The sequence below is a fragment of the Exserohilum turcica genome (genome assembly GCF_000359705.1).
Source record: "Exserohilum turcica Et28A unplaced genomic scaffold SETTUscaffold_2, whole genome shotgun sequence".
Classification (NCBI taxonomy): domain Eukaryota; kingdom Fungi; phylum Ascomycota; class Dothideomycetes; order Pleosporales; family Pleosporaceae; genus Exserohilum; species Exserohilum turcicum.
Window position 1 is genome coordinate 2,331,878 of NW_007360025.1, and position 12,935 is coordinate 2,344,812.

Below are 12,935 nucleotides of genomic sequence, written 5' to 3' on the forward strand. Positions count from 1 at the left end.
AGTTCTTTCAATTTTATTCACGAAAACTGAGTTTATTAGTACATAAGATATAATGATAAGGATGAGGCAAAACACTGTCATGAGATAGAAAAGCAAAGTTATAGTTTTACAGAGCAGCATTTATGCTAAACCCACATTACGCTACATGCATAACCAAGACTCTATAAAAGTAACAGAAACTCAGCTGGTCTCAAACCACTCATGCAGTCATCGCCACCGAGGCACTCAATCTCCTTTTTAGTATCACAGTCGCTCTTTACTTCTCATCACATCTGATTGTTACAATCCTACTTTCTCCTGCTCACCGCTGTCTGTCATTACCGTCACACTGAGTCAAAACCATGATGATACACTTTCTCTTTAAGATCGTGGCATATAGCTTGGTGGCCTCTCTCGTACTTTCTGCAGATGTGCGCTCAGCCTCACCAGATCATACGCGATTATACTTACGACACTCGACTTCAAATGCTTGTGCTCAAGTCGCCAACCTCAGCGCCATCTATAATGCGGATCCAGCGAATCAAGGTCTTGATCCTATGATTCCTGCGAAACTGGCATATGGTGAGAAATCTCAAAAAGGCAGCATCAGTACCATATGTAGCTTGGCTAACATCGCCAGACTGCCTTACTTCAGTACCTTTCAATCAAAGTGCTGCTATCGCTCTAGTCAATAACATCAAGCCCATACTTGAGTTCCAAAGTACTACCGCTATGCTCAAGAACCCACCGAGATCCTGGGCTATGAATGTTCGACCAGGTTACGATCTGTTTGGAGAGTTTGAGAAGGTTGTAAGGAAGGTTACCTCAGGAGCCTATAAGAATGAGCATCAGGTAAGTTTGTTCCTACTATACAGCTGCATGTAATATCTGGAAGCTAATTGGTCAGTTTGGCATGGAACTCTTCCAGGTTATCCAGTTCGCTCATGATCCAGGTCTTCAATATCTCCCTGATTCCATAGGCACAGCTTTTCTTTTCATGCGTGGTACTCCCAGTCTCGTCTCGGTTTCTGCCAATGGTCACGACCTCCCGAATGTCTACTCGTTCGATGATATAACAGCCGAGCTACTTGGTAATGCTTCATTCAAAGCTTCGCCAATCACACACATTAACGGGCAAGATGCGAAGTCATTTCTGGAGAACGATTCGAAGTGGAATTACGACAGTGATCCACATACGACTTACAATGGAGCTTTTACTTCACTATCTAGTCGATTGTCGGACGTAAATTATATAGGAACTTTCAAAAGATGTGGGGATATGGGCGCTATTTATCCTGGCCCGACTACCACCTTCCGATTCGCAAATGGTACTAGGAAGTCGTTTGACAACTACGCTGTTGTTTTGGTTCCCTTTGACGGCATTTCCGATGGAGAATCCCTTTATCAAACATACTACACCACCCCGAAAATCTTTGTTGACAATAATCAGTCTGCTTCACAGACACCGTCAAACTCGACATCGACAACCTCACCTCAGCAGGCGCCAGGGTACCCACAACCCATATTTCTTGATTCAACAAACAATCTCGGTGGTTTCTACCTGGAAAACCATTATTCAGATGTTGCTGTACTGTCGATTCCTAGCTTTGAGCCAACCTCGGATCCTACCCTTATAACCCAGGATTATATAGCGAAGTTCGTTGTTGGAGCCAAGGCAGCGGGAAAGAAGAAGCTCATTATCGACCTTCAAAGTAATCCTGGTGGCCTTATCGAACTTGCTTATAACCTATTCAAAATCCTATTTCCCCGAGGACGTGATCATTCGGCAGCGATGCGCTTTCGCGCAACAGATGCCACTAGGCTTATATCCAAGGTATTTTCGAAGGTTGCCGAAAAATATCCGCCTAAGTTGCCGGACACCCTCTACGAAAACACCTCAACATACACGGATTACTGGACAACAATGGAATACGACTCCAAATACGTTGTCAACACACAGTCTCAAAGCTTCAAGAGATGGACCGATTTCTTCGGCCCGTATTTCCACAACGGCGACTGGTTTTCTAGTCTCTTCAGATACAACTTGACTTCGGAACTGTTCTCTGTGGGCATGTATGGCTATGGGAAATATGCGTCCTACACCCAGCAGCCATTCAAAGCTCAAGATATCATCATACTCACAGACGGAAAATGTTCTTCAGCCTGCTCGGTTTTCGTAGACCTTATGCGCGTTATCCAGAAAGTCAAAACTGTGGCGATTGGAGGCCGTCCGCGGTACGGCCCCATGCAACCTCTTGGTAGTAACAGAGGACCGCGACTTGTTCGTTGGACAGAGATTAACGTCATGATGCAGCTTGCAATCCAAGATTTCAACACGCCTGAGGAATCAGCACGACTCATGAAGACCAAACTAGCTACACTCATGGAACCTCTGGCCTATGAACGTTCAGCCCCTGGGACTATCTCAAACATCAATTTCTTAGACGCTGTACGCGATGGTGATTGGTCTAATACCGCTCTGCAATTTAAATATGAACCTGCGGAATGTCGCATGCTGTTGACAAAGAAAATGGTTGTTGATATAACTGCTATCTGGAAGGCGGTTGCAGATTCTGCTTGGGGGTGGCACAGCCATTGCATTGATGGTAATCTTCACGCTTCTGGTACATATTGGCGCCAGTAGGTTTACCAGCAGAAGCTTACTGAGCGCAAAACAACGCTCTTCAAGACGGCCTAGGAAGAGAAATTCCTGTTACGCTAGAAACCTTGTAATCAATATTATCATTCCTTTAGACACAGTTTAGCTTCAAAATCTTGTAGGTAAATCTATCTTTTCATCACTATACACTCTATAGTTATATGCAAGTAATTATTACAAAATCGAAAGAGTAGTACGATATAGACTAAGAATAGTCAAATTATAATAGGTGAACTTATTAGGGCTTGATGATAAGGGAAGTTTTTACTAATATTATCCACTCAAATACAAATAAAGCGTTTGAAACTGAAAACCTAATTGCATATAATCTTCATACCGAGAAAAAGTATAAGTAGGATAATATTTAACTACAAGCTTGTTTTTGGATTTAGGTTGAAAAATTAACTAGGTTGTTGAATATGTTGGAAATATTGCAACTTTACAATTCATGTAGTATAGAGGTTTATTCTTGTTATAAGTGAGATAGTATATATATGCCCAAAGTAGCAAGAGAGTCAAGTAAGAAACCTTTATTCTTTCACTGACAAAAGATAAATTCTCCTAATAAATTCTTTGAATCATGTATCCTCATTTGTTGCAATTCATATTAGTTTCAATCATGATTCCATACTAAAGAGATAATTCAGGAAACAAAATTAAGCTAGGTAGAGTTAAGAGGTGAGTCTTATATACCTCTGCCTTAGAATTATATTTTTACTTTAACATAATTTTTACTCAGATTTACTTTAATAAAATAACATTAGTTCTAAGTATAATAGAAACTGTTTTTATAGACTTTCACTTATGAAGTTAGTATAGCATTTATCAACTATGCCAAATTTTATTTGTTTGATTTGATAGTCTTTATAAGTGGATAGTAATAACAATGAAGCTACAACCACTTGAATATCAGTAAGTACTTAGATATGTATTAAATGAGTAGGTTAGAGAAGTACACCAAAATACTACGTTATGTAACAAAACAGTGTTTTTTACTTATTACATAGTTCTGAAATATAAGTTATACTAAAGTAATTATATCACTTTGCGCTAATACATTGAAAAACTTAAAATAGAATACTCCTTTCTCACATCTATAAACTTGAATGAAATCGCTAAAATGTAATTCGTAAAATACTAAAAATTATACTTTATGTCTTTGACTGATTATAAATGATAGTTTAAGACATATTACAATATTTACTACGATCTGGTCTATTTTGTTAATCTTAATTGTCACAAATATAGTACAATCAAAGAACACTAGTAGGAGAAAGTCCTTTTCAATCAGGCCTACATTTATCGGATAATAAAACATTATTATGAGCTTGAAGAGTTGAAATATATATATAGTTAAAAGTTGATAAAGCCTAAATGAATAGTATATGAGATTGTTCAACTTTCGAAGAATAGCTATCAGTCCCAAAATATACTCTTGATTAGTTTATCGAACTAAATTATCCGTGGCCTTTTAGGAATTAATTTAGAGATTTCCTATTAGCATTTCTCAGGATATTTATGTTATAAAAATAAGTAATGAAACTCTATTGTAACTAATATGAGAATGAATAGCTACTAAGTTTATTTAAGCTATAATCTCATTCAATAATACGCCTTATAATCTTATATATAAATATATAGCAATCCAACCACATTCTCTAATAAGATTATTCTATGTATATAATGGTAGACTTATAGTTATAGTTTGTAAGTCTTACTTATATAATAAGGCTTTTAAGCCAGTAGTATGTGTAGTAAAAAGGATATATCAAGAAGAAAGCTTATATACAAAACCTACTACTACTACTTCACTACTATTATAACTTACTACCACTTGAAAAATTTAAACTCAAGTCCTTAAAGCTTTTAAGCCTAAAATCTAAGAACTGTATACTTATCAAATCCTGTAGTTAATATAGCGTTAATAGCTGGATCTATAACATACATTCTATATTAAAGTAGTCACTTATTTATGCATATCAATTCAATCTTATATATATTTTAAAATACTATGAGAGTGGAGATTAATAGGCGATAAATCATATGAAAGGGAAAGTAATTATATCGCCTTTGCTATCTATAGGAGTCGAATCTATTAAATTACATAGATATGCTAAAAGGAAGATATCTAGTAAACAATGACTTGATTACGAATCTACAGTATCTATATAGTTAAATACTATGATAGTCTCTTGATAATATACTACTAGATGCTTAATTAATAGTATGATACACGTTCTTTTTACGTTCAGTATTCTGATTAATATTTTAATACCTATGTCAAGTTAAATCAGCTTTCATTTTGAAGTTTCATCCTAAGGGATTTGTATTATATTTCTTATCTAGTCATTTAGTTTCATATAACTCAATTACTCTAACTTGGTTTTGTCTGCTAGGTTCAGTTACCAATAAGTAAGATTATGCAATTAACGTAATTATATAAGAGATAATACATAGCTGTTCATCTAGTAAGCTAGATAGGTTAAAGGAAAGCTATACTATATAACCTTTCCAGTTTCCTATAACGTCAAAGTATAGCGAGTGGCCGAGAATAGCGAGTGACCGAAAATGCCAAGCCCCCATCAACTTTCACTACTACTCGCGATGTCTCAACAAATTCATTCAAAAAAGTCTTTAAAAGAGTCTTAAGTACAGCTTGCAATTCAGGCTATTAAATGCGACGCGACAATTAACATTCTACGCGCTACAGCTCTCTACAACGTGCCTAAACGTACCCTAAGACAAAGACTCGCAAGAAAGCCTTCTCAACAAGATTGTTCGCCTAACTCAATAAAACTACTTATAATAGAAGAGGAGGTGATTATTAAGAATATTATTAATCTTAATGCAAGAGGATTTCCGCTGCGCCTTTCTGCTGTTAAAGATCTAGCTAATTCTTTGCTAGCTGCCCGCCACCGCGACCCTGTTAGCCCTAACTGGCCTAAAGCATTCATAAAGCGTCGCCTAGAGCTTAAGATGAAGTTTAATTGAAAGTACGACTATAAGAGAGCCCTCTGTGAAGATCCTAAGCTTGTGTAGGGCTAGTTCCGCCTTGTACAGAATACTAAAGCTAAGTATGGGATCCAGGACGACGATATGTACAATTTTGACGAGACGGGCTTTATGATAGGCATGCACAACTCGTTAGCAGTAGTTACAGCCTCTAATCGTTAATTAAAGCTAAAATCTCTGCAGCAGGGCAATAAAGAGTAGGTTACTAGCGTGGTTTGTGTTAGCGCAGCTAGCTAGGCGATCCTACCCTTTATCATCTTTCAGGGCAAGCACCACCTCTCTGCCTGGTACAAGGAAGACAGCCTGCCTAGGGATTGGGTTCTCGCAGTCTCTAAGAATGGCTAGACAACAAACGAGCTTGGTATGAAGTGGCTAGAGCACTATAACAGGCATACAAAAGAGCGTACTGTTGGAGCCTATTGCCTACTCATTCTAGACAGTCATGAGAGCCACAACTCAGTTAACTTCTAGCAATACTGCACAGAAGCAAAGATTGTTACTCTATGTATGCCTCCGCACTCTTCCCATCTACTGCAGCCTCTTGATGTGGGGTGTTTTTCGCCTTTGAAGAGGGCATATAGGCGCCAAGCTAAGGAGCTGATGCGCAATGGGATCAACTATATAACCAAGATAGAGTTCTTGCTAGCCTTCTAGCAAGCCTATTTTTAGACAGTTACAAAGGATAATATCCTAGGAGGGTTTCGAGGCGCTAGATTGGTTCCACACGACCTAGAGGTGGTGACATCAAAGCTAGATGTTAAGCTGCGCACCCCTTCACTACCTGCTGCTAAAAATCTACACTAGCAGTTGCAAACCCCAAGCAACACCCTAGAAATAGGGCTGCAATCGACGCTAGTAAAGCAGAGGATTCAAATGCACCTAGATAGTTCACTAACAAGTATGCTAGGTGCTGTTAAAAACCTAGTTAAAGGTGCGACTACTATTGCGCATAAGTTAGTGTTAGTTAAGAAACGGGTCTCTAAGCTTAAAGCAGCGAATGAAGCCGCCACGCGAAGAAGATCACATAAAAGAAAGCGGCTACAGAAAGGAGAGACCCTAATAATTAAAGAAGAAGAGAAACTAGCAACTCTAAAGGAGTCTAGGGCGCGTGGTAGTGGGAAGAAGGCAAAGAAGGGAGAGAGCGCTGAAGTAGGCGAACCGTCGCAAAGGCGCTGTAGACGCTGCGGTGAGACTAGACACAACTCGCGCACCTGCAAGCAAGATGAATGTAAGGGGCTCGACCCCGGAGGGTAGTCTTAAGCTCGGGAGCACGATCGGACAGGCCAAGGTAACAAGATTGTATTCGATAGAGAGCTAAGCTCTCGGCTACGTAGCTATCTATATACAATGCTGGTTGCTAGGGTAACAATCGGGCCGGGCAGGTGGAGTAAACGAGGTCGTAGACGAGTATGGGAGGCGAAGGGCGTTCAGCCCGTTACAATGAAGAGGTTAATTCTAAATAGATTAGCCTTTTCTAATTTCAATTTACTGTTGTTGTTGCGCTGTAATGGTTGCGCAACGGTGGTGAGGTTGATGGGGGCTTGGCATTTTCGGTCACTCGCTATTCTCGGCCACTCGCTACACTTTGACGTTATTCCTTATTCAACTTTTAATTTTGATCTAACTTATTTATTACTAAAATACTAGTCTAATACTACTATACTTTGTTATTATTATTCGTATTAGTATCCTTTAGCTACATCTTTCTCATACCTTAAAAATAATTGTTACTTCAATTATTTAGTCAAAATAAGAACTAGAACAATAAGCGCTGTTGTAACGGGCTAGGTAGCCCGCTACAGTACAGATAGCGGTGGCTATCTTATGTATCAACTACGCAACGATATCAGCAGCTCTGATATCTTGTGCCAGCCTTTTTGGCGCGGTGGGCGCGTTGTAGTTGCGTGCGCAGTCTAATAGGACTCGACCCGTTACAGCTGTAACTGTTACAACTCTAGTTGATTATACGTTTATTGAATTGCCATGTAAGTACTCGTCCTTTTGTTTTCTCTCTTAATAATTTCGATTCAATTCACGTATTTCTTCTGGTTGGATATCATCTTATATATCTTAACCTAATAATTACAATATCCGTAAGTTGTATTATCAACGTCTAACTTTAAGGGTAGAAAATATAGTTATACTTAATTAAGATAACTTTAAAACTAACTAACGTGTTTTACAAGCGAGCGCCGCGTACAAGCGAGCGCCGCACCCCACCAAACCTGCGCACCTCTATAAGCCTGTAGTTCCACCATAATATAGTTGTTTTACTATATATTAATATAATAGATTAAGCAGTACCTGAAGTATCTTTCTTGCACGTACGCGAGTTGTGGCCAGTTTCTCTACACCTACTGCAGCGCGCCAAAGCCTGGCGGCTGACACCTGATCGCTCTCCTCCCTGACGCTCTTCATGAGCAATCTGCTGATCAGCCTCACGCCAAGCAAGTAGATCCTCTCTAGCTCCCTTTGTTAGCACTCTATGCTTCTATATCCGCTTCCTTTTATGCTGCCTACGCTTTATTGCTACCTCGTTAGCCCTCTTAAGGCTGGCGATCTAATCGCGCATTAGCTTAGCTAAGAGCATTATTCTCTCTGCCCCCTTCTTAAGCTAGCCAATCGCCGCAATAATTGACGCTGGTGACAAGCTCTTATGCCGCTGGACCCGATCACGTATTAGCGTTGATTGGGCTTCAAGCTCGCGTACGTTGCTTGGGGTACGAGCCTGCCAGACGGCCTCTGCAAGAGCAGCTACTAGAGTAGGCGTACGCAGCTGTACGTCAAGCTTTGATAGAATAGTGTCTGGCTAGAAAGGAACAAGGCCTGCGCCTTAAAAGGCTGAGCAGATATTGGCTGCCGTGAAGGATCGATCAAAGGCTACCTTGAACGCTGGTAGAAACTCAAGCTTGGTGATATGGTTGATGTAGTTGCGTATTAGGCTCTCTACCTCACGGCTGTACGCGCGCTTTAATGGCGAGAAGCAGCCAACGTCAAGAGGCTGGAGTAGGTGAGATGAGTGAGGCGGCATACAGAGCGTATAGATATTGTTTGCCTTACAGAGCTCTTGGAACTCAAGTGACTGGTGGCTCTCATGGCCGTCAAGAATAAGCAGCCGGCGTACCCCAACAACCTTGCCATCCGTATGCTTAACAAAGTGCTTTAGCCACTCAACTCCTAGCTCATTAGTCGTCTAGCCGTTGTCGCTAACTGCGATCGCCCAGTCGCGTGGGATCTCTGTCTCCTCATACCAGGCAGATAGGTGATGCTTGCTAGTAAAGATAAGGAACGGTGGGATAGACCAGCCAGCTGCATTGATCCCAGCGATAAACGTTACCCACTCTCGGCCACCTGGTTGAACAGCCTTTGGCCGGCCTCTTCTCTCTGACGCTGTAACGACTAGCTGAGTCGCGATCTTGCCTATCATAAAGCCCGCTTCGTCGAAGTTGTAGACGTCTTCGTCACAGATGCCGTACTTGGCCTTTGTCTTCTCCACAAGCTCAAACCAGCTCTTGATTAAGACTGGATCTTCACACAAGGCTCTCTGCCTATCGTACGCTCGATTAAAACGCGTTGTAAGACTGTCAGTACGCTTGACAAAGTTGCGCGGCCAGTGGACGCCAACCTGGCCAGCGCCGCGCGCAGCCAGCAGTCTATCAGCCATATCTCGCACAGCTGCATAGGTAGGCGAAAATCCACGTAGATCCAGATTAAGTACATGATCAATTATCACCTGCTCTTCTAGCTTGGTAAGCTTCTTTGAGTTGGGCTGGCAATCGCGTCGGGCAGGCTTGCCGACGCGTCGGCGGCGGACTGTTCGTTCTGACACGTTATAGATAGCAGCAGCACTGCGATTACTCTGTATCTAACCAGATTCAATAGAGGATATAGCGAGCTGGATATCTGCTTTATTTAAAGCTAACTGACTAGCGTTGCGTTGAGCCATTATGTATTGAGATGAGAGAGGTGCACAAAGTTAGTGGGGTGCGGCGCTCGCTTGTACGCGGCGCTCGCTTGTAAAACACGTTAAGGGATTTCCTTATACATTCCTCAGCCTAGATTAAGAAATTGAAAATAAAAAAAGAGGAAGTGTAAAAAGCGTACTCCTTCAACTACCATTCTTCTTTTTTATATTCATACCAATCTTTTAGCTAATGTATGACGTGGTTCATAAGCGAGTCGGCCACACAAGCGAGTCAGCTACTTTGTACTAGCTCGTCGACGTTAACACTATAACGCGTTATGTCTTAACTACACAATCATTTATTAATCTATTCTAAATCTAATCTTTAACTTGCTCTTTTTAACGTCTGATTATAACGTGTTTAAAGCTAAAGACGTGCTGCTTTTATCTATAACGTGCCTTAAACTACTCTCTAAGACTAACGCGCTAGAAAGCGCTTTCAACGCAACTATAAACTAAATTCAAAGCGCCTAAATAAGCTAGAAGAGGAGGCTATTGTTAGGCGTATTCTTAAAGAGTCTACGTAAGGATTTGCCCCTATAAAGGCTAAGGTTTAAGCAATAGCTAATAAATAATTAAAAAAGCGTAGTGGCAACTCCATTAGCAAGAATTAGGTTAATAACTTTGTTAGGCAGACTACTAAGCTTTTTACGCGCTAGAGCTATCCCTATAATTACTAGTAAGCCGCCTATAAGGACTTAGTAGCTATCTAGCGCTAGTTTAACTTAGTCTAGGCAACAAAGTAAAAGTAGGGTATTATAGACAATAATATCTACAACTTTGACAAAACTAGCTTTATAATAGGCAAGATTTTATTATAGTTAGTTATTACAAGCTTAGAATAATATAGGAAAAAGAAGCAGGTATAGCTAGGCAACTATAAGTAGGTTACTATAATCCAAGGCGTAGGCGCGTTAGGTTGCTAAATACTACCTTTTGTTATCTTTGCAGGCAAGGTGCTTATTAACGTCTAGTTTAAGGATTTGCCTGCTAACTAGGGTCTTAAAGTTAGTCCTAAAAGCTAGATAAATAACTAGCTTAGTCTTGCCTAGTTAGAGCACTTTAATGCCTATACAAAGAGCTCTGTAACGGGCTAGGTAGCCCGCTACAGTACAGATAGCGGTGGCTATCTTATGTATCAACTACGCAACGATATCAGCAGCTCTGATATCTTGTGCCAGCCTTTTTGGCGCGGTGGGCGCGTTGTAGTTGCGTGCGCAGTCTAATAGGACTCGACCCGTTACAAGCTCTACTATAAGTAGATATTAACTACTTATTATTAATAGCTATTGTAGAGGTGTTGTGTGGAACTGCGATGTCTTCTCAGTAGAGGGAACAGAACTAAAGGTTCTTCCCCTTCCCATAGGCTATGGGAGAGGGGAGAGGGAGTAAAATATATGTAGTTGGTTCTTCGAGCAAGAGATTTTTCTAAGAGATATTGTTGCTTGCTTTCTTTTCTACTATCTTGACTATTAATTTATGTTCCTTTTTAAAGGTAAGCAGTGCTTAGTTAGCACAAGGGTTATAGTGACCCTGTGCCTCAGCACAAACCTCCTAAACCTAAGAGCTTAGCCCTATTAAGCTCACCTTCACCACACACCAAATACCCCTCTCTAAAGTACCCCCTAGTTCCTTCCTAGTTGCAATTTGTTCACCCCCCCTATCTGTCCTATCTCTTACGTCCAGCTATCTTGTCTTCCCTACGGCTTCTATATAGACGCCGGGTTCTCCGCTCCTAACCTAGCGTCTGTGCCTTACTTCTATGCTCCTTTCCTTAGTCGACCACTACGCCTTAGTTGCACACTTAGACTAGTAACTTAGCGCAACAGATAGGGAGAGTAAAGCGATTGTAGTAGCGACAATAAACTAGAACTAACACTAAAGCTACAACAGCGCTAAGCTAGTGTGCTAAGAGGCAAATTGTAAGTTAAGAAGAACAACCTCCTAGATTAAGACATTAGGAGGCCTATAGCCTGCGTAGCTAAGTTCTTATTAGGTTCTAGCGTAAGTTCTATCTATAGATAGTCAATCGCGTTAGCTTTAGAGAAGTCCTTGTCCTATTTAATCTAGTCTCCTACCTTATCTAGATGTACTCTATTGTTTGTAAAGAATAATTAATATAGTATACCTTCTATAGGGTTAGCATAAAAAGCACCTTATTCTAGCGTTACATTTAATAGTAGTAGGCGTTTTAGCTATTTAATTGCGGCATCCCTAGTATCTAAGATAAAGTCTTAGATTAACTTTGCTATTCTATTCACGATCTTATCTTAGAATTCTTCTTACACTAATAAATTGTCTTAACAAGCTTGTCTAACTAAGGCCTTTTAGATATAAGAATTAAAGTTAAACTTAACGTTAGCTAGAAAAGCCTAATTAATCCTACTATACTTATTTAGGTAGCTAGATAGAGAGCTTAGGGGTGCTATAAGCGTCTAATAAGCCTTAAGAATATCTTTGTAGGTTCTTATAGCTAGTACCTCTATTACACTATTGCGCACAGCAACATACTAAGGCAGAATTGTACAATAGTTCTTAGTAGCCAGCCCTATAGAGCCATGCAGGAGCAGGGGGTTAGTAATGCAGGCTTCTCCTTTTTTGCAAGGTGTGCGTCTCTATTATACTTTAGGAAACTATTTCCTAAGCTCTTTAGGCTAGTTAACTATATCCTTCTAACTTTAGATTTCTATGCTAGCTTCCTTTATACCTCTATCCTTCCTCTACTTTATATACTCTTAAACATGCTTATAAAAGCCTTCTATTACTAAGGTGCAGTTCTTGTTATCTTTATCGTCTACTAAGACGCTTCCTTAGATCATGTCTACTCCTACATCCTCCTGCATAGCCTAGGTTAGGTTTAAGTTAATGTAAGTAAATGCCGTCTTGTTACTAGGCTTCGCGAACTTAGTGTAGTATAGGTATAAGACTAGAGTGTGCTCCTAGCGTAGTACTACGTACAAGAGCTAGTACTTAATGTTAGCGCGGATAATCTGTTAGACTAGCGAGTAGTACATCATACAAGACTATCCTAAGTTCTCTTGTTCTTAGATGCGGCGTTAGTAGTAGTTGTATGTAAGGGGCTGCGCTCTAGGGAGCAATTGCGAGGTATACAAGAGGTTGTATTCGATAGAGAGCTATAGAGTCTACTTGCGTGGTGTTTATTTACTTGTCGGAGAAAGGTTGCACCGAGTGTCTGAGCGCGTCGTCTGGGCGCCGCTCAGGCCTCGCACAGATGCCGGGTTGCAGAGTAAGACCTGGCGTCTGCTGCTTGACCGAGATTCCATCGAGGAGCTATCCAAAGGGCGTTCAGCCCGTTACAAT

The 12,935-nt window shown here is 40.5% G+C and overlaps 1 protein-coding gene across 1 annotated transcript; it reads left to right on the top strand.

Annotated features, from left to right (window-relative positions):
• Nucleotides 1–341: 341 nt before the first annotated feature.
• On the top strand, nucleotides 342–2,623 carry SETTUDRAFT_31448 (uncharacterized protein; the record flags this gene model as incomplete). The annotated part of the gene is made up of 3 exons (XM_008026875.1): nucleotides 342–561; nucleotides 620–831; nucleotides 875–2,623. The coding sequence occupies 3 exons, from the start codon at nucleotides 342–344 to the stop codon at nucleotides 2,621–2,623; spliced, it is 2,181 nt and encodes a 726-aa protein (XP_008025066.1).
• Nucleotides 2,624–12,935: the final 10,312 nt, after the last annotated feature.